The 24,046-nt window shown below is 33.1% G+C and overlaps 1 protein-coding gene and 1 pseudogene across 1 annotated transcript; one reads left to right on the top strand and one right to left on the bottom strand.

Annotated features, from left to right (window-relative positions):
* Positions 1–1,050: 1,050 nt before the first annotated feature.
* On the bottom strand, positions 1,051–9,669 carry LOC115444067. The gene is given in 11 exon segments (XM_037445917.1): positions 1,051–3,039; positions 3,081–3,197; positions 3,199–5,204; positions 5,297–5,685; positions 5,762–5,825; positions 6,185–6,350; positions 6,587–6,771; positions 7,430–7,617; positions 7,731–7,863; positions 9,196–9,345; positions 9,426–9,669. Coding segments are annotated over 11 exon segments (4,173 nt in total). The 5' UTR covers positions 9,475–9,669; the 3' UTR covers positions 1,051–2,313.
* A 2,294-nt stretch (positions 9,670–11,963) lies between these two features.
* Positions 11,964–22,895, top strand: LOC119192070 (annotated as a pseudogene).
* The last annotated feature ends 1,151 nt before the right edge of the window (positions 22,896–24,046 follow it).

The following is a 24,046-nucleotide window of genomic DNA, read 5'->3' as shown; positions in this document are numbered from 1 at the left end:
GATCTAATCACCAAACACCGTAAGTTACCGATGTTTCTTTTTATTATGTTATTTTTAGTTATTATCACTAACGATCGCTTTAAAGGTGACGGCAAATACGTGAGGAAACCTACATACACACTTGAGAAGTTTTCTACAAAATTTCGAAGGTATTGTGAAATCCGCCAACGCTCTAGTCCAGCGTGGTGCACTAAGGCCTAAAACTATAGCTTGTAGGAGCATGCTCAGCAATGGACAATATATAATAGTCCTGGTATGTCATAAAACAGGTGGATATTTTGGTGGATTAATCTGTATATGAAAAATCAATCACCGATAGCCTTAGGTTTTGCAAAATTTTCAACTTTTCTATTGCAATTTCGGTTGCGTGCAATTTCATGATGCTACGATGCGTACATGGTCCTTAACAGAATTTCGCCCACGGCGACCAATCTCGACCAAGGAGAAAAGCCAAGTAGGCAGGATATATTATAGTACAAAAGTGTATGCGCAGTACACAGGTACTCTCTATTCCTTCACTCTCATAGTCCGGTGACGGCTATCCGATATAACCGTTTGGTTTCCGAGGCACGGGAGTATCACACCACTAACCTCCTGATACCAAGCTTCGACTGAGTAATTTTTAAGTTGGATAAACCCAGTTACAATTATTTTAGCCCGACCCGGGATTCGAATCCAGAACGTCAGCGCGATGGTTGTGTATAATTACAACTTCGCCACCGAGGCAGTGAGGGAGATGCGTACATATACATAATCTGAATACGCCTATATATATAAGGCTACCTTATCTCAAAAATGCCCATTTATTAGGATCACGCATATATAGATAAGTACGGCTTTGATTATCTACAGTTTCTTTCTTTCACGATATAACATTACGACATGGACGAATAGAAATTCTAGGAGAGAACTTTCCCACTTTCTTATTATCCACTTGACACTTAAAAACTTACCGTATTGAAATAATTTATACATTTTTACTGTAGGCAATATATACAATTATTGAGCTCAAGTCTAAATAGGAATTCACAGGCGAAGTAAAACTCCAAGGGTGGTATAATACTTTTTTATTCTGTGGCTAGCACAACATATTATAACCTATATATACTTAAACATCGTAACATCGTACTTAGTCATAAAAATCAAATAACTTACCTATGTGTCTAACACATATAAATATAATGTTATTTACAAACCTAATCTTAGTCATGACAAGTACGTACAGCTTAATCGTCTAAACGAACCCACATTTAAAGGCGGTAAACGCATTTGGTCGCATGTCGTAGTTGGATTGCTTCATTTTAACAAAATAGTTCGTATTCTATACATAACAGATCTGTATTGAACAGCAATATGTAAATAGTTTATTAAGCAATACAATTGCGACATACGTATTACAAAACAATTAACAAAAGGCTGTCCTTATGCGAATGAACATCGCATACCAACGATTCCAAACGTAAAGCTATATTGCTTAAAAATGAACTTTACGTACATAATTAATTTATTAACACTCATCGTATTTCAGGTATTTTTAAATAAGAAATCAAAAGTTATAAGAAATCAGTAGTTAAAGAAGTAAATAGGTAATAAGAAACATCTTGTTAAAAATAGTAATGGCCATTCTACAGCTAAGCCTGTTTGGTTGAACACAATTGATTATTTTGATGCACATCTATGCCCAAAATCAAACAGAAAGCGCATTTGCAAGGCTAATTCCAGAAACAAAAAATAAATATTATGTATCTATAATTTATTACCAACGTCTTTGGTGTAATTTCATAAGCTGTAGCTATATATACTATAAATAGGCACGGTTTTTATTAAGGACGGCAAAAATAACAAGTTTGAAAAATCTGGAACTAGCCTAATTATACAATTATCAATACGTATGTCGATAACGAAGTCAACAGTAGCGTTAAGACTCATCTAGACGGGGCAATTATTGATAGCAATAATCATCAGTAGATTATTGCATCACCTGTTCCGATGCAGACAACTAAAAACTATTTTGAGTATCTGTCAGTGTCGCCTTTCTGTATGTTCTGAAATTCACTACATTCTTTCAGGAATCGTACGTATGAATCAAAAAAGTTGCTTCTATATAAGTTTTTGGAAACGAACTATCTTTACAAAGTTTTAAGGTGAATACGATTTATTAATGCGAAATAATTTATTTCTTCTCCGGTTAGGACCTATGAGTATCAAAATTCAATACGCGATTTTCTAAAAAATATAATTTATGATAAAATAATATTTTATAAGTATATATCGTATTATGATACAAATATATTTTTTACGAATAATAATTTGCTATGGACCATGTAGTTTCGTCAAAACCGTCTCAATATCTATGTTTCGAATGTTTGTAGAGGCCAAAAGATACTGGGCATCTGGTTTTATTTTCTTGCTTTCATTTGATGAATCATCGGAATCAATGCAATTTTTTCTCTTCCGTTTCTTAAATTCAATTTTTTCGTTATCTTTAATTTCTGGCTTTTCTTCTTCCAAGATTATTTCTGCGGTAGTAATTTCATGGCTATATCTTCTTGGACTGCTCACCTTTAAAGGAGTGTCTAAACTAGTCAGAGTAGAATCAAATATTTCATAGCATTGCGCTCTTATAGGGTCTTTAAGGGGAGTATAAAGTTTCTCAATATTTGATATCGATTCCACAGCGTCGCGCATTTCTTTATCACAAATAACTCGATCTTCTTGACCAGCCTCGATATCAAACAAAGAATTAAAAGGAGTAGCTCTTAATCTAATAGCAATACCATCTTCTATACATACTTCCATAGAAAACGTGTCCTTTAGTTTTGCCAATGGCTGCTGATTTGGATAAATCGTCTCATCATCACCTTTAAATGTTACAGAGCACCAATTGTTAGATTCTTCATTGCTTTCATGGACAGACAATTCTATTTCTTCGTCACCATCTATATTATCAGGAACAATTTGCAACTCATTATTAATACTGCTGTCAGTATCAATAGATTTGTCAGATAATATCATTTCATGAATTATCTGATCTTTTGGCTCTGAAATATTTTGTTGCATTACTTGCCGAGATTCATTACGGGTGGTGTATCCAATAAATCTTTTTCAATAGTTTTAGCAGTTTCTTCGTCAAATCCTCGCCTAACTAAATGAGTTTGCAATACACTACTACTTTCTTTGGCGTTTACGTTTGCTAACCGTAGTTTTAATATATTCTTGGATCTGTGATATATCTTCACTTTCACTGACATTTTTCGGAACTTCACTTGTCTTTGCATCTTGTGAACCATCATCAGACCATCGTAGATTCAATTGTTCGGTGTCTGAATCTTGAGTATTTAAAGAATTTGTATCACGAGTGACATTTTGTAGTTTTTTGTCACTTAATGTTTCAGGCGAATTATGTTCAGAATTTTCTGAATTAAAGGTTTTACTACAATGAAGTTTTCTTGGAGTTGAAGACTTCCTGCGCGATTTAGCGGGAACAGATGTTATAATGGGTGTTACATTTATATTTTTGTCTTTACTAGATGTTCTTTTTCTCGGCAATTTCGGTGAACTACTTTGCAAAGTTCTTTTTCTTGATTTGCCTGACAGATTTTCTTTGGTAGGTGTAATTCGTCTTGGCTTAATTTTCATAAAGGTTTTAGGCTTTGGTTTTACAGCTGGAGATTTCTTCTTTTTAATGCCCCTTTTACTCCTTTCAACTTTAGATGTCTCATTTGCTTTATTAACTTTAATTGTTTTATCTTTATCGACTACCCGATCTTGCATATTATCCGTATTTGAACTTGCACTACATATAGAATCTACGTCGGTCTTATCGTCACCATCTCTTATTTTGGTGCTTGTAAAATACGACACGTTCTTAGCACATTGTCGTACTGGCCTAGTAGTTCTCTTATCTTTACTTTTATCTTTTACTAGATCAACATTTTCGTCTGCCTTCGATGATGTCACGGGACATTTGAATTCTGGGACTGGCAAATAGTCTTGATCATCAGGTTTATAATAAGAACCTCCACTAGAATAATCGGTTGGTCTTGATGAATATGACGAAGGGGTAGCTTGTGTTATTTTTGGACTATCAAAAAATCTAGGAGTAGGTATATTCATAATCTTAATGTCAGACATTGGTTCATCTGGCATGTCTGGACCCAGGCATCTTGGCGTTTCCATTTGTATATCATAGAAAACTTGTTTATAAGGTGTTTCTAATAAGTCTGAAATATTTAATTTTGCACCAATTGCATTTTGCAAAGCGATTCGATCTACCTCAGGAGTGTCAGTGCGTTCTTCGTTATGTTTACTCTCTTCGTCGATACATTTCACATTACAATTTTCAACTTCTTTTTTTGTAGTACTAGTTAAAACTGATCCCCTTTCTGCGGCAGGCTTAATATTTATGGTGGGCTTTACAGGTATGGCATCTGGCTTGATAGTGAGATCAGGCTCATCTTCTTCCTCAAGTTTTCTCTTACTTTTTCTCCGTTTATTTTTTTCAGAAACATCTTTTTCAGCAGTCTTCTTTTTGTCATCTTTTTTCTTTTTGGTAGTTTTTGTTTTTTGCTTAGTTTTAACTTTTGATAAGACTTCCTTATCTTTTTCTATCATAGCTCTTAAGTCATGATCCCAATTACCCTTTGTATATGTTACAGTTTCTTTATTATCATTTGCAGGTTTAGTAGTAACATTTAGGACGTTTGCTATTTGTTTATTGTTTTCATTTAAGGCAAAGTCAACTTGTTCTGACAAAACTGTACCAATATTTTGACTAAGAACAAAATGTTGCACAGAGTCTTGTTCTATGATAGTTTCATGTAAAACTCTTCTAGGAGTAGTAAAATCCAAAACTCTTACGTGCGATGTACGACGAGGTGTCGAAGAAGATTTTCTCAAAGGGGGAAATACCATTGGTGTACTAGTCTCTGCTGTACATGCTTTGACTCCATCTTTAGGCATTGAAGTCATTTTTGGTTGTGCAGCAATATCTACAGTCTTGATAAGACCTACTTCATTTACAGCAGTTTCTGCTTCTTTAGCTGTTTCTTCTTTTTTATCATTTTCTTCAGAAGAATTTGATGAAACATCCACCACGAGAGGACTCAAAACTTTTTCAGTGCGACTAGTCGGCACTGATATAATATTAGAACTTTGAGACGTCACGGAACAAACCTTCATGTTTGTAGACAATTGGGATGGATCTGAAACAGCCGAAAACTAGTTTAGTAATTGCTTATAAATCACATTTTCAATCAATATTAAGGTTGTTACCCAATAAACTCTATAAGCTTACCTGATGCTGGAACAACAATAATAGTAGGCATGGCCATAATCTCATCTTTAGTAAAACTTTGTTGTTGCATATTTACAGGATGTGGTCTATATGCAGGTGTTCCATTGATAACTAAAGTTTGCAACAAAGGTGTGGATGTAGCATTTCTTAATACAGGGATTAGTTTTCTTTCATTACTATTTATGACATTATCAACTTTGATGTCAGACAATATCCTAATTCTTTGTTCATCAGTCTTTGGTTTAATTTTGCAATATGTTGCACAGACAGTAGCCACACTTGGTTTAGGTTGTGGTTGTATGTTTTTATTAATGGACTCCATTTTAAAAACTATCTGTGATTTAGAAGTTTCTCTGTGTTTACTTATATCATTATTAAGTGCAGGTGATCTGAAAATATATAAAATAAGAAAATGTGTATTTATTTGTTTATTTATTCTTTAACAGTTATAAAATAATTACTTACTGGAAAACCATATTTTCTGAAGTACTAGAATCAGGTACAGTGACACATCTTTTTTCACAACCTGCTAGAAAACAGAAATACTAAGAAAATGATTGATAAAGTAAAATTAATAAAATTACACACACACACACACACACATATTATCACGCATTTATCCCCAAAGGGATATGCAGAGCACAACTATAGGGTGCCCATTTTTCGCTAAGTGTGTTCCATCCCATGCCGTGATAGAGAGCGAGCCTATCGTCATATCGGGCAGAAATTCGACTCTAGAGCGAAACTAAACAGAAAAACCCAAGTATCACTTTGTCTAACCCAGGATTCGAACCCAGGACCTCAGAGCGCTGCCGAACCACGCATGCAGTACAACTACGGCACCAAAGCAGTCAATAAATAATATAAGAAAAAAAAATTGTAAGGTACCTTGGACCCCAGAAGCAAAATCTTGAAATGTACTAGCACTAGAAATTCCCTTATTATCAGATATGCTATTATATCTGTTAAACACTCCAGAATTATTCTTAGCAAGATGAATATTATTGCATTCAGGTATATTTGATATTGAGCCTGTTACACATGTTGGCTGTACCTGAAAACATTCACCATACTGTGATTATGAACGCACTACCTGACCCAAATTAAAAGAATAGACATGAGGAAAAGTATAGAGATTCGGGGTATTTGATCTACCTGTAGTCTAGAAATCGAAAGTTTCGTTTCCTTTCCATTCTTATTTAAAATTTTATGCAATTGCAAACTAGTCATACAATAAAAATATAAAATCCCAAGTTATATCATCTTCTAACGTTAGATTGGTTCACTTACATTTGAATTAATACCCATTTTTGAACAATTAGCAACTTTTAAATGTCCAGGTGCATTTTTGTTTTTTGCAGATTTTGGTTGTTTTACACTTAAGTCATTCTGTGTAGGAGTTACATTAGATGGTATAGTTGTATTTCTCTTATTTGATCTTTTTGCTTGTGATTTTCCAAGATTGCCATGATTTCCTGAAAGAGTGAATCGACAAATTTTTATTACCACTCTAAAAGGGGCACAAAAAATGAAATGCTAAAAATCTCTACTGTTACAATTCTTGTTGAATGAACCAACCAAAGAAACCATAATATGGTTTCTAATCAAATTCATATTACCTATAGTTCTAAATAATGGAAATTATTCATAAGTTTTATCAAATAACCAGGTATTATGACAAAACTTTACACAAGAAAATATTTAATATGATAATGTGAAAGTTTGTGCAGACATTTTATACTTCAATGTTTTAACAAAATTTACAAGAAAATATACTAAATCAAGGATTTAAATAAAGGCTACTTTTATTCGTAATATATAAAGTATTTTTTTATACTGTTTTAACCTCTTGAGCTAAAAAGCATATGTAAAATCTGAAAAAGCTTATACACCGATCAGGTTTGTCTAGATAAGGGTTCTTCAAGTGGGGTACGCAACCCACGAACCCAACTTTGGGAAACCCTGACCAATGACTAACAGGTACATGCGACACACATGTGTTTCTTTATTTAGTTTAAAGGTTTGCTGTCATCTGGAAACTTAATGGGGTTAGTGGAGCCAAAAGTTTGAAAAAGCCTGGTCTAGGTACACTACAATTGATATGAGAAATTATCAATTCATCCTTTAAATTACCTGGCAAATCTGTCAATGCAGTTGTCTCAATAGAATTCTGCAAAGTACTTTCTTCCGCTTGAGATGCATTTTCAATGTTTGAAGCATTCCAGGTGTTTGGTTGACCTTTACAGGTGCAATTTGGCAGCTTTAATGAATTACATATCTCACACTGTGCAGTTTGTAGTGTAATATTTTGTTTATCAAGGCTGGAAATTTTATGAAAACAAATAAAAAAAATAGACTTTAAAATATAACCTCAATAAATGTTAATTTTCCTCTTTGAATAATATTATCTTCAAATATTTCTAAAATGTATCACCTGTTTTTCTCTGCTATATCCTGGGCAAGTAATTTGTTATAATCAACATTGTCTATAAGAAATTTTATAATTTCTAATAGATTTACACATCTGAACAATTTCCTTCTCAGTGTGAGCGGTTTGCAAGTTTCCACTGTAAAAAACAACATACAAAATAGGTATTTATGCACAATAAGAGGACTCTTACATTTAGTATGTTCAGTCTTGTCTGTGAGAGTTGGTGTTAGTTGCATGAAGAATATGAAAATAAACCAGTTTCCAATATTTGATTTTATACAACAAAAAGTTTTCATTATACATTACTGTTACATATTACCTACTTTGAAACACTACTTATTATTGAGAGCTAGTTGTACACACATCATATTTTACAACCAATATAATGATATCTTAACACATAAGTATTCAAATAGAAAATTAAATTTGTGAACACTGCATAATAATAAATGTAAAATTGAAATTACATACATGATAAAAGATCTTACTGAAACTAGTTATAGATCTGGTCTGTGGATAGCAATAATTTGTACTAGAATGAAAAATATTGGCTAGAATATACAAAACTGCTACTCAAATATTGTAGTACTATACTAAAACAGTACACTATCATCATAGAATTATATGAGAAGTTATTGAACTACACTAAATACTACAAATGTTGACATTTCTAGAATTCTCTGATGATTTAAGTATACATTATATTTTCTTTTTTCTCTCATAAGTATCAAATCTTTAAATTCAAGTCATTAAAATATAATTTTTGTCCCCTTATGCTAAAGCACTTCACTGTGAAATAACCAGTCTGAATGGTGCAAAAGGGTGTGGCATATTGTCAAAAGCAAATTCTGTGTTTGATAATAGTATGTACTCCAATCACTTGGTGTTTTTGCAAGGTATGTTAACATCTTTGGAAGTAACAGATGAAAATTATCAGCACATATAACTATACATTATAAATAGATGCCAAATTAACATTTTATTATAATTGAAATTTAGTTCATAATATTCCAACACAGTTAGGAAAGTGACACAGTACTCAGTCACAGTAACAAAATCACTTTGCAAAATATTAACTAGGTGTATTCCCTTAGACCCAAGAGTAATTGTCCTCTTTATCTCTTAAAGCCATAGTTCTACAGGTCTCTAACAATTCCTTCGAAACTTTAAATAATTTATGTTTGTGAGATTGTCCAATAATCCAGTGTGGAATAGTAAACATGTTTTGTTTGGGACACCATTATGTAATCAAAATGCTATGGTAAACAACATTTCAGTATAATCCACAATGTACACTAAACGTACTCGACTTCTTAAAGTTCATCCTCAAGAACGTCGGTTTAAATCAAGGCATTTCAGTTAGGCGTAATTGGTGAGACTGAGGCATCAACACACCCCATTTATGATAAAGGGTTTAAAATGTACCTAGCATTATAAAATGTTTTCATTGTAACGTTGTATTACATACCATATATTTTTACAGCTCTATATTCCGCTAAAACGTTCTTGAGGGAAGTCATAAATATCCTGTCGTATTCATTACGCATAGCGTCCAAGTATGGGCTCGCTTGTAAGAACTCATCATATGCAGTCATCAACTGCTCCTCAGCTAGATACCCTGTAATAACGGAAACCAATATAATTTTAAACGTTAGGCATAAAGCAATCCTAACTGATTCCCGCCAAAGCTGTACTTACCAAGAACGAGTTTTGCCAAATCTTGTGAAGGAAAAGGTGGTATAGCCATTTTAATATATGCAAAGTACGTTGTAGTCAAAGAAATCCTTATTTACAACTACATTTATAAAGATACAATAAAAATACAAGGTAGGTATACTTCTGGATCCCACAAAACCACGCACATCACCACAATCAGTAAGCACAAATTGAAAAAAAGCGTAGCTTCACTTGAAGCTTCCATAGATACAATCTGTGTACAAAACAAAAATCTACATAGATTAAAAAACAAATACCATTTGATCATAAACGATAGGCGGGACTTATACATTCCGTTTTTTTAGTATCTGAATTCAGATCCCGGCCCATATAAAATGTCGTCAAAACAGTCTTTTTAAAAAGTGAAATATACATAATTGAATGTGTATTTTATATTAATAGAGTTATTTAAAAATAAACATATCTTTTGCTGCTCCAATATGTCCCATCGTATTATTTTTATTATTTACTGACGCGTCATAAGAGCTACGTTTCTGTTACTTATTCAATCGTGTAAATGAACTTTTATAACAATTCTGAACTTTTTTGGTAAGAAAAATGGAAAGCAAGAATCCTTTTAGATACGACTTCCAGATGTGAAATCAGCACGCTATTCCAGATGTATAATACCATCCACTACAATAATCCACTATGATAATTTTTAGACTATCAGGAAAGGACAGGCCGCGCGTTTGTTTACTGTCGCATACAAGAAATTCGGTCTATGAGAGCAAATTACAGAGATAATAAGTAACTCCAGAATATATTTTATCCGTATGATAAAATTTCATCAAAATCCGCTTTGCTGCTTCTGGCTTTACTTTGAATGAACACATATTTTCAACATACTAATATTTTCACAAACTTTCATATTTTTAACATTCATAAGAAGTGAGGAGATACGATAAGATGAAATAAGAAGTCAGAAAACATAGAGTAAGTAATATACTACGTAAGAAGAGGCGGCACTTAGTACATTGAATTTGAGCTCACGCACACATACGTGAGCCCAGTAGAATTACATTTTGTACCAACATTACGCAGAAAAAATGATACGCAAGGCTGCCAACTTACTATAAATCTGCTCGTTTCTAGGAACGTTCCTTATTTAATCGATATTATCGATAATTTTGTATCGACAGCTTTATATCGATAAAAATTGCTGACCATAAATCTTACACTGGAAAAATTATGATTGAATTTAGAATATTAAAAATAAAACGTCCACAATTTTTAATAATTCCCTTTATTTAATTAGAAAATACACAATATTATCACGTGAATTTCTTATGTATAAATTTTATATGTTTAGGTCTCCTACTTAAAAATTCATAACACTCCAGTTTTCCGTTATTTATTTCCAATTTTATATGGAAATTGAAAAATTTTATACCTTACAGATATGATCTTTTTCCGTCTAATCAAAAATTACTATGATACAATTATTGCAAGGGCAAATTCATAGATTTCACACGTGCCTTTTTGATTAGGTTACTAAGCATAGAATTGAAACTCCATAATCTAAAGTATTCTCTTCAACGACTACCTGAGGTTGTAAATTTGAATTAAATATACATCACTTTTATGTAATGTTTTAAATCATAATATAAATTTTCTGTTACCGGTGTAGATCAAGTGGATACTTAGCCATAAATATGTTTGACTTTGGGTACTTTTGTATGCCACAAACCTCACATTTTTATACACATTAATTCTTTTCCCCATTCTCGCACACAAAATCAATAAACTACACAAATGTAAACAGAATTAGAGTCAATATCTCGGAATAATAAGAATCACTATCTCGTAACACACACTACACAAATTCCTTCAAGAAGAAATATACACGAAACGGAAAAGCTGGCTCAACTCAACGTATTCGGCATAAAACATAACTTATTATTGAACATAATCGCAATAATACAATTTTTTGCAAATAAACTTCAACAATGACAAATCTACCGTCAATAATGGCGGCAAATTATCAACTATCATGGTAGCCAACATACTTTCAAAATTTATTGGATTATTATGTTGGTACAAGATGTTACGATGAGACGTCCTTTTGTCAACCAAAACTAAACTCTATGTAACGGCATTAAGATATATAATCATTCATCATTACACAAAATGTTCTAAGTGTCCACCCCCTGTCAGAAAAGATTAGACGTAAGATTGGCTAGACCATAACACGCTACACAATTAAATTTAATATCAGGTCAGTTGTTCAATAAGTGAATTTAGTTTGATTGAGGTTCGTACAATACTACGTGTATTTACTACAATAAGTAATTATAATGTTGATTGAATATTACTATATTTCGTAATAATTATATTGTGTATAGGATTGCACTTTCTAGTTTACTTGTAGCAAAACTAGTTCTAGTCAGATGTCAATCAGAGACCAATAAACTAGATGATGTCAATAATGAACACTCCAGATTTAAAATACAGCCTCGTGATTGACATGAGTTGACATAGCAACATGACATGACAAACGAAATGCCAAACGCGGGTCGCCATATTTGTAAATGGTAGCCATCTTTTAAAATCAGTTGGTGGATAGAACTATTGAAAAATATCTTTACCGTTATCTATAACTTCAACAATTTTGTTTTCAGTTTTCTTGTTGTGTACTTAAATTTTACTTTCCGTAATAACAATGAGTAGTTCGGTGTCTACGCCATTGTTTGCTTGCTCCCGTTGTTTTTCGAGACATCCTTTTGAGGAATTATCACCAGGAGAACAGCTATGCAAGGTGTGTACTAAGAGTAATTATGTCTGGAACATTTTGTGCAATACCGTATTTATATGGGATTTATTTTTCACGAGTCGGGAATGGTATACTTTGATCGTCACGTCAGTTTATGACGCATATCTTTGTGGCATTCCAGGAATGTCGCGGTTCATTCCCAGTTGTCAAGTGTACATACTGCCGCTCAGAATTTCAACAAACAAGGTCAGTGTCTATTGCCAACACCCACGTTAAAACTATGTCGTAGCTGTATTTTCGAATTATTTACCTTAAACTACTACAAAACTAGGTGACTATATATTATGTCGAGTGTCCCATTTTGCTATTCACAAACTAGTTTAAATTAGCAACCCATAAACACTCAATATCTGTGAAAATGATGACATGAACTACATGGTTATGAGAAAGTTACTTTCATTAATGTAGTTCAACATCACCTGATATAGAAATGCTTTGCATAAGTACCTATGTCTCATAGAACTCCTAGACAATGTAACTTTCAATCAGGGAAAGATATTTAAACACTTAAGCAATCATTTTAGTAATAGGTATGTTCAAATATAAAAATGGAAAAATTATATATTTGTTAAGCTTATTTGCAGTGATAGGAAATTAAGTAACTTTCAAGTATAATTTATCACCACATTTAAATTGAGTGATGTAAGTGCAGTAATTCTAAAAATAGCTCTGACAATTACCTTAACCTTTTAAAAAGTGAAAAAAAACTGTGAATTTCTTTTGTCATAAAGTGTAAGGCTAGCGTATATCAGTATACAAAAGTGGTCTTTAAAAAAAATGTTGTCATTCAACATTTCATAATGTGATAGCTGCCAAATGCTTTTTAGAAATAGTCACACTTTAATGTTTGATGTATATATTGCGAGGCATCATGTGGAGTGTTTTCCTTATATTGTTTAAAGCAAATATTTGTTCAAGGATCTGGTTGCTACAGAAATCCTAAAGAAGATGTCATTAAATATAAATAAATTCAGCCTACATTACTTACAGACATCAGTAAAAATTTATTCAGCAACTCTAAAAGTAATAGTAAGCCCCAAAATTTGACTGACATTTTTAGTATTTAATTTATATCCTAAATATTTCCAGATTAAAAAAAACTATATACCATCAATTGACAGATTTATCACTTACAGAAAATGTCTATTTTCTGCAAGGGATAAATCTGTCACAATTGGTTCAGATATAACCCTGAACTGTTACTAAATTCTCTTCATCTAGATGTAACTTTAGGCAGAATCAGGTGCACAGGACTTTACCTCAATCTGTGAGAAATTCTGCCACTCTGATATCTCTGATTCAAACTGTAATTTGGCAATAATAATAATAAATGCCCATAATAATTATAAATATAATATCAGCTCTGTATGTGCAGTAACCCAACCTCTGGGCACAAGCCCTCTATACTACTTGAAGAGTTTAGGACAGTCCACCAAACTGGCCTAGTGGGGGTTGACAGGCTTCACATACCTTCTAAACTCATAATTCTTGCATTGTACTTCTCAGGTATGCAGGTTTCCATAGACATTTTTTCACTATTAAAGCAAACAATGATTTACAAAGAATACACACATTACTTAATAAAAGTAAGTTATATTTGCCCTTGGGCGTTGATCTTACGGATATTAATATTGGCTATGTGTACCACTCCTAATTTTGCTATTGCTGCTTTTGTCATGCCCATATAAAAGAAAAAAACTCTCATTACTTCAACAATGTTTTAATAGCTATAATGTCACAGTATTCAACAAAATTCAATGTGGCTAATTCGTCTTTACAACTCCCAATCAGAAGTAATGGGCTAAATATACTATAAAAGTCTGTTTGGATATTTTGTAGTTGTTGAAGTCAAATGTATTAAAATTAGTGTTTAGGCCCCTGATAAATAAGACAATAGATCTTTATATTTGTATGTTTCATTGTATTATTTATTATACCAAAATATTAAAATAAAGAAAAAATAGGTGTAAATAATTATTTTGTAGAGAAAAAAAATTATCTCATTTAAAACTAGACAATTTAAACAGTAGACCATTTTGACCAGCTAATGTGACCTTACGATATATGCCTTGTCTTACCAGATATTGGTTTAGCATCACCGTAACAAAATTGAGAAACAACCTTTAAGAAATAGGGTTGCAAAAATATTAAAGAGGGTAACTAAAAAATCATCTCATAAACAGTTTTTTAGACAACTATTATTTTATGTTGAATAAGTATAGATTCTCAAGGAAAATTATAAAATAAAAAACGGCGATAAAATCCATAAAATACTTTTATTTTAATAAATTTCAGTTAAGATTTCAACAAAATCGAAGTCACTTTCATATGACCTTTTTTTCGCGCGGGAAAAGGCGTTATAGCTACCGTCACCTGGGGGGTAAACAATGTTTATGAACCTTAAAATATGGAACTTCATATTTAGGCTTATCTATTAATACTAATCCCAACATTTTTTCTCTAAAATAATTTTAATGTGGTAAAAATACTAAAATTATTTTTTTTGCCTCATTCCTAATAGTTAATTAAGGCGCTCCGGTGGCTAAAATCATTAAAAAAAATGTAATGTTATCGCATTTTCTGATCCAGTTATTCAATAGAAAATATCGCAGCGAAATGATCGGACTTTGAATTTCTACCCAATTGGCGAAAAATCGATATTTTTCAATTAAAGCGACGGAGATAAGCCCTGCGAGATATGTACGAATGTTATTCTACTGCCTACACTTTTGCGGACACCGGCATATTTTATGTATGTAAAGTAAAGATACTGACGATATTTTAAATATCAATATGATTGATAACATATTCAACACTTAGGTACTTAGTTACATTTGATTACTTCAGTTGAAGTTTCTATGTTATACGTATTTGATGTGCAAATTGACACATGAATCTAAGTATTTTTCAGTGAAAATTTCCAATAACCTGTAAAAATAAAGGAGGAATCATGAACTATTGTCTTAATTTTATCATTATGAATATTTTTAATCTAATTTTTGCAACATAAGTAAAAACTAATATAGGACCTTGTAATGGTGAGACAGCGAATTCGGAGGATACATTTGTTACAAGCACAATTGCTTGAGGATAAAGATAAAAAATAGTTTTTTATTGACAACTAGCTGGCTTTTTAGCATTATTTAAATTAAAATGATACGAAGTTTTTTTCTAACTATTTGGTAATCTTAAAAAATGACATTTAAAAGATATAGTAATGTGTAGGAACAGCATTCAAATAAACCGCGATGACGTGATGTTTTGAAAACGTTGTTATACCTAGTTTTTTTACGAACCTAAGGTTTAGAAGCATAATATCAACATTAGTTTTAGATGATGAGGTGTAGAATCACCCCGTTACGAATAAGCCATTATTTACGGGGCAGCCTGTATTTATAATATTTTAGACAGTCTTTATTGTAATAATAGATACATTTTTCATAGAAAATTTATTTATTTTGTAAAATTATCTGCTATCTTTCTATGATATCAGAGTAAACAATCCTTTGTCTTTAACAGGACAGAAAACCCATTCAACTTTAAAGTACTGTCTACATTTAGAATTTATCATTGTTTTAAGTACATTCTATGTGCTTTGGGCATTTCTTAAACTACTGCATTATTGAAACGCACAATAAACGTGGCCAGCAATTTTCGTGCTTTTCAACAGACGAGAGCAAATAGCCAAATTCAACAAAACAAAAATAAGCGGCACGCGCGACAACAATATGCTCTATTAGGGTTTCATTTGGGTCATATATCTGCCCCCCTAATAGTTGTGCTACGTCACTGCGTATTATTGTAATGGCTTATATTTTTAAATTTATTTATTTTATTTATTTACATACTAGCTTCCGCCCACAGCTTCGCCCGTGTGGTTTTCGGACTTCAAAAATGGAGGAGGTGCTCAATTTGTCGGGATGTTTTTTTAATGTATGGTGGTATGCAGGTGGCCCGATTGTCCGGTCAGGGTCTGATGATGGGATCCTGGTGAAATCGAAGGAAGCATATAGCATGATTCAGTATTCACGCGTGATGGCTTATTATTAGCGTATTTCATGTATAACTTTGGTGTTTCTATACCGATTTCTATGATTCTTTTTATGGAATATTTAATAATGTTAACTTTTTTAATTAGGGATGACTGAGAGTGTTATAAACGTAAGAGTAGACAAATATAATGAGAAAGCTTCGAACTGCTAAGCTATCGGGAGTTACACGTGTTATTGTGAGTCAACCATAAAAGATAGGCATATGCTGTCGTGGGATATTTTTTACATAATTTTAAGGAGAACATTTCCGTCATACATGATTTCTGTGTTGCTTTAACCATTAAGGTTGCACACGCGACGGAAGCTTAAAAAATGGAGTAACTTCTCCCGTTTTCCCAACATTTCCCTTCACTGCTCTGCTCCTATTAATTGTAGCGTGATGAAAAGTATACTATAACCAGCACAGGAGTATGACAAATAATTGTACCAAGTTTCGTTAAAATCCGTCGAGTAGTTTTTGTTTCTATAACGGTTATACAGACAGACAGACAGACAAAAATTTTACTAATTGCATTTTTGGCATCAGTGTCGATCCCTAATCACCCCCTGATAGTTATTTTGGAAATATATTTCATGTACAGAATTTACCGCTCTACAGATTTATTATAAGTATAGATTTGTTAAAAACTTACACAGCATATTCTTCTAACTAATGCAATCATAAACTCAGTGAGTTTTTCCGTGCATCATTATCATTATCATTGACAGTAATATCTATACTTCTATACTATTATATAAAGCTGAAGAGTTTGTTTGTTTGTTTGTTTGAACGCGCTAATCTCAGGAACTATCGGTCCAATCCGAAAAAATCTTTTTGCATTGGATTGCCTTTTGTTCGTGGAGTGCTATAGGCTATATATCATCACGCTATACCCAATAGGAGCGGAGCAGTAATGGCTAATCTCAGGAACTACTGGTCCAAACTGAAAAATTCTTTTTGCGTTGGATAGTACTTGGTTCGTGGAGTGCTATAGGCTATATATCATCACGCTATACCCAATAGGAGCGGAGCAGTAATGGCTAATCTCAGGAACTACCGGTCCAAACTGAAAAATTCTTTTTGCGTTGGATAGCCCTCTGTTCGTGGAGCGCTTTAGGCTATATATCATCACGCTATACCCAATAGGAGCGGAGCAGTAATGGCTAATCTCAGGAACCAACGGTTTCAACTAAAAAAATCGTTTTGTGTTGGATAGCCCTTTATTTGTGGACCGCTATAGGCTATATATCATCACGCTATGACCAATAGGAGCGGAGCAGTAATGGCTAATTTCAGGAACTACCGGTTTGAACTGAAAAAATCTTTTTGTGTTGGATAGCCCTTTGTTCCTGGAGTGCTATAGGCTATATATCATCACGTTATGACCAATAGGAGCGGAGCAGTAATGAAACATGTTGCAAAAACGGGGAATATTATTAGTTTTGAGAGCTTCCGTTGCCTGCGCTGCGTAAACTGTTATAGTTATGCAACAATGATGTATGACGGGATTGTTCCACTAAAAAAGTTCTAAAAAATATATTATAAAACAAAGTCCCCCGCTGCATCTGTCTGCCTGAACGTGTTAAACTCAAAAACTACTCAACGTATTAAGATGATATTTAGTATGGAGACAGTTTGAGACCCTGGGAAGAACATAGGCTCCCGGGAAACTACTACTTTTATAACGGAAAACTTTAGCCTGAAAAACTTTATAACGCGGGCGGAGCCGCGGGCAAAAGCTAGTTTTTATAATTGTTGTGTACAAGGTAGATTACAATTTAAATAATATGATATTGTGTATCACCTACTGAGCCGGCCGTCGCACTGCGTATCGTTAAAAAGTATATAATCCGGCGGTAGATGTTAATTACAAGTTGAAATAGAGGCTGTTCCTAAGATTTTTAAGTTTCTTTTATTTTTTTTTATGCTTAATATGTAAGCACTTACTTGTTTAATGGGGTCTAAGTATTGTTTTTTCCTTTTCTTAATTTTTTTTAGGTTTTTATTTTATTTATGTTTTGCAAAAAGTATTATTTTAACTTATTTTTTATATTTTTGTGAGTTATTTCATGATGGTAGTTGATTAATAAGGTAGGGTATTAAATATGTTAATGTTTTTTTGCCGTATTGATTTATATACTATGGAAGTAATAACTTGCCATTAAAGACGCTTCTGGTTAGTATATAATTATCTTGTATTATAATTAAATACCTTATTTTCTATACTTCCAAGTTTTATAAATTTCAAAAATATTTAATTTCTATACATACCCAAATAAGATTTTATATCTATCTATTTGTATCTCCCTGACATGTGCAACAGTTTCCTGTAACTCTTTTGCACCAAATATTTCCTAAAGTAATTAAAATATTATTGGTTCATCTGCTGTTCATTAAAAGTTCTATTATATTCCCTACACAAGTATTTTTGTATGTAAACAAAAAGTTGCCTAGATAACTTTGGTACAAGTTGCTAAGTATACAGAGAAACACTCACCTCATATGGAATGTCAGAGTGATGAAAGTAGTGATTTGACATGCAGTTCTTTGTAATTGTATGTTTGGGTTGTATTGCTACTATTCACAGGTGATTGTGGTGTTTCATTCCTTCAAACGAGTGACTTGCTGGTCTCGTCATTGTATTGAAAAAGGAAATACTTTAATGTGGTATTCAATCCATAGGTTTACGTTTCAGTGTCATGCAACCGAGGCAAGCATGAAACGATTTCTCTATAATCACCTCTAAAGAGGTTTAATGAATCAAAGTTTGTATTAAAAATTTCGCCAGCTTTATTAGTCGATTTTTTAGAAATATTACGTATAGCGTAAAATAGGGGACGACACATTGTGTAGTATCAGTGTCTGTTTTAAAGTTAGAAACATAGAATTTTGTATTTGGACTGCAGTTTATTATTGGTAAAAATAAAAATTGTAAATAAAAATATAAAATATCATTATTGAAAATAGGTCTTATGGTATGTATGAGATGATAAGCTGTACGGTAGTATGAGCATTTAAAAAGATAGAATTAAGTGAAACACATCGAATTCACTAAAAACGGAATACGTAAACTGTTATGAAATGTGTAAAGATGCGTTTATACGGCTTACATTACGTAAAGTAATATTATTCGCACTTTGTAAAGTGAGTGGTTGTACCAACGCCAGCAAATATGCGAAACTATTATTACGAATAAATTAAAGAAACACGCCAAATCTCAGAATACACAAGTGTCAATTTGAAATCTTGGAAGGTTAACAAAAACAATGAACATAGGCGTCACTAGCGAAGGGTCCATATAACCCGATTACTGCCGGCTTCCCTTTATGTAGAATTTCTGTAAAATCTAATTATTATCAGAATGATTTATAGACAGTATTTATGCATATTAGTACCTATATGTTGTATCGGGTTCCCTTTCGGAAATTTTTTCGCCAGTCAACGTAGACCCCCGTCAACTCTCCCGTGGACCCCTTGGGGTCCACCTGGACCAAATTGGGAATCAATGCCGTAGAGTAAAAGACACTAGCACGTTACAAGCAGCAATATTTGCCTCCATACCGACGTAGAGTAATAGCTGGACATTTCTTTAGCTAATTATTTCGAAGCAATCTCGTACGTTTAAATTTTTCTGGTACCCGTGCTGTACCGTGAAGTTGTTAATATTTGTTATTTCGTTTAATTTTGAGAACATTTTCTAAGCCAAAACATATTTAGATTCTGATTTTAAGAGTTGTATTATATGTGTTTAAGAATCTACATTTTTTTGCCATCTATTGTGAAATTAAATAACTTGCAGTTCCACCGTTTTTTCGTAAGCTCGACAAATTTGGTATCAGGATATCTTAACAGCAAAAATAAACATGGGTTCGTTTCGGATTGAACATAGGTACTTGATTATGCAATTAAATTCTCCTAAAAGTAAAATAGGGGAGAGACTAAATTGCTTGAGCGATTGTGATAATATTAATGTTTGTGAATTTGTATCAAGGTTTATGATAACTGTATCATAAATAATTTGGTAATTTTAGCAGAGCCATCAGCAACAACTAAATTCATATTACTTTAGACACATATTCCTTGATAGGTTACGAATCCATACCCATAATTGTATATACTAATTGAATATGACATATTACAGTAAATCCAATACCTCATCAATATGTAAAAAATGTGAAGCAAATGTCAAAGCATATGGGAAACCGACAGCTTGTGAATATTGCAACATTATAGCCGCTTTTATAGGTAAGAACTTTTATGTTTTTTATGCAACTAATGACCAGACGAGTAGGGCGCTCACCTGATGGTAAGTGACACAATAATTATCACATAATTATTGGAATTACAACGTAACATTTAGGTTATAATGCATTATAATGGGACTGTTTTGGACTAATAATTTTTGGAGTTTACGTGGCAATGTTTTTCAAATCGACACTCAGCATTATATGCACAGTGAAGCTACGCAGTTTAGACATGACTAAAGCGGTCTCGGGGAATGGGTTGAGGTTGTATTTGCGACATTAGGTTTTGGTGGTAAGACAGGGGAACGTCACATACTTGTTCCATCACGCCTTGCAAATAGGACGCCAATGATAAATCATTATCGTCATGACTATAAATGTATGGTTTATCATTCCATACATAATACATACATAACATCACGCATTTAATCCCCGAAGGGGTATGCAGAGGCGCAACTAGGGCACCCACTTTTCGCCAAGTATGTTCCGTCCCATGATGTGATAGGGGGCGAGCCTATCGCCATATCGGGCACAATTTCCAGACTCCGGGCTGATACTGAGCAGAAAAACCCAAATATCACTTTGCCCGACCCGGGATTCGAACCCAGGACTTCAGAGCGCTATTGTACCGGACGTGCAATACAACTACGCCACCGAGGCAGTCATTACGATAATGATTTATCATTGGCGTCCTATTTGCAAGGCGTGATGGAACGAGTATGTGACGTGCACATTATCATTTCATAATTTCCCTAAACGCACAATAAAATACGTTACTGTGCTGTTTTTTTTGTTCATTGTGATAAGTAATAATAGAAGCATTTGCTAAATTTATTTGATCGTCGATCACCGTAATCGCCTTATACGTAACTCTGATTTTAAAGAGAAAGGAGCTATTCTACTCTTCCAAGAACCCCACGGCCCAAATATCAAATACTTGAAGTAATCCTATTTGAAATGTTTGTAGGTAACAAATGTCAGAGATGTACCAATTCTGAACGCAAATATGGGCCGGCTGTCACGTGCGAGCAATGCAAACAGCGGTGTGCCTTTGATAGACATGATGATAGTAAAAAGGTAATTAAAATTTGATAATTTTCTACACCAGGATAAAATAAAATGGAAAACAGATTTAAAATAGTATTTACTACTTAGGTGGATGGAAAATTGCTTTGTTGGCTGTGTACTCAGTCGCTTAAGAGAGCACTGGCGAGAACCAAGCAGCACCTATCCTCTGTTGACAAACACAAACACAGATCGCACAAGTAAGTCATATATTGACCAAGAAACCGTTTATTGTAGGCAGATACCACTGGCCTCTCCATAAGTGAGACATTTGACTCGGGTATGGTACTCCATTGATATTCATAAGTTCATAAAAGTTTTTCACGTGTAACAAATATTGTATTACAGATCTAAAAGTGGTCACAAAGAGAAACGCAAGTCGGATATGATGAAATCTATGAATGCGAGTGATTCCTCGCTCAATGATTCTCAACCTTTAGAAAAGAAGTCCAAGATCATGTCGTAGCGATGACGCAGTTGAAAGAGACCATTGCGAGTCTACAAAAGAAGGTGCAGCAAAAGACATGGAGTTGCTGGCTAAAGACAGACAGGTAGGGTTTGCAACACTTTCAGTTATGCATATTCCGTTGTCTTATGGGTGATTTATTTTCATATGTTATACCTGGAAAATGTTTGCACATCCTGTTTTCACCTTATGGGTTTGTTATAGCGGGGTATCGGGTATTTTTATAAAAATCTACCATGCATTATCCTCCGTCAAAAACAAATGAAATTACGTTCAATTTTGCGTGCTAGGACTAGGACGTTGTTACTTACAAATGAGCTAGGATTTATACTATTTTGGTTAAGATTAGTATTTAATAATGTAGTAGGGTTATTAGTTGTTACTAAAATATAGCAGTGATATAAAATAGATTTTGAAACATAATCCCAACCGCATTTGGTGGACGATAAGCGACTCGTTTCATTTATATTCATTTTAATGGAAGATACAATGATTTATGTCATATGTGTGATGAATACTTGGATGGAAGATCGCATATCGGTCACCGGTTGTGGCGCAGCTATTAGAATTAAGCGAAAAACACAGCAACACCAGATTGCGTATACCACTGAAGAAATAAAATAATTATTTCAGATAACTGAACTAAAAGCTCAACATCTAAACAGCACAACCGACCTCCGTAATGAGATGAAAATAAAAGAGAGCGCCTCAATGAGACTAAGTTCAACTTGATGAACACCAAGATCCAAAACTTACTGAAAGAGGTTGCGACCCTTAGCAAGTCCGCCAGGAAGAACAATAAAACACTAAAACAATTCTGGCTAACGCAGAGAACAGCGGCAGCAGCAACAGACAACCCGAGCACTAACTAGAACAATTTCGCTATTATTCACTCGACGTTTCTAAATTGCGGAAAATATTTTCCTCTTATTTTTTACTCTACAAATGTTTTATTTGTAGATTTTTCTAATCATAAGTGATCTTTAGTTTTTAATTTATAAATATTCATTATTAGAATTTTTACCATTTCACCAACATGTTTATCATCTTTTTATTTTTTGTCAGTTAAGTCTTCATTTAATGAGTGTTAACTTATGCGGGTTAAAAGGTATTAAGACTAGTACACTTTAATTCAGGAATTTTGGAGATTATTTTATGGTTGCATATTTAAATTGATTTATTCATCTTCATTAAACTAATTTTTACTTTCTGCCGTACTCTATTGTCTGTTAAATGATATCAATTTAGTTCATAGATTTTGAATGAGAATTGAGTATAATGATGTAAAAAATAAAAATCAGCCAATGAATCAATCACATTGTGATAGAACATTTTGTATGGTACAAAGTCATATTATTTTGTATTGTGTTATTCTTTATCACATGTAATGTTTAAATAGAAGCATTAGAATTGTATTTAAGAACTAAATGTAAGGTTATAACTTGATTAAAACTGTAATAATAAGTTGTTATACAGCCGTGTTAAAACTTAACACACTGAAATAAACTTCTGACTAGATTGTAAGCGTCATGGCAACGATAGATAACAAATTACATTTTTTACGCCTGTATTGTAAATTGCTCCTCAAGTAAGAAGAAGAAAATAGCCAAGGAAGGCCCAGAGGCCAATGCCAGAGCATTGTTTTGTCCAACACCCGAATTAAAGTAATATAAATATTCAAACCAAAGTGTTAATCGTAAATACCAGCCGTGTGTTGTTAGCATTTGTATACTATTAAACAGTGGAATAAAAACAATTAATAGAAATGTCATTATCTGTTTAAAAAATAAGTTATATTTTATAATGTACGTCATATCAGTGTTAAACAATAATTTTATATTTTACTAGATAGATGGTGGAACTTATGATGTCTAATCTTTATCAATATTTTTGTTTCGTGGTAACTTTGGGTGTTAGTATCGAACGTAAAATATTGGTCTGGCGCGAGAGCGACGGATCTGTGTAGTTATACCATTATAGTTAAGTATGTAGTGTAATTAGTGAATTTTTAATGTCAATGTGT

This window comes from Manduca sexta, unplaced genomic scaffold (assembly GCF_014839805.1).
Source record: "Manduca sexta isolate Smith_Timp_Sample1 unplaced genomic scaffold, JHU_Msex_v1.0 HiC_scaffold_2312, whole genome shotgun sequence".
In the NCBI taxonomy this organism is placed as follows: Eukaryota; Metazoa; Arthropoda; class Insecta; order Lepidoptera; family Sphingidae; genus Manduca; species Manduca sexta.
This window is presented reverse-complemented; position numbering and strand designations above follow the sequence as displayed.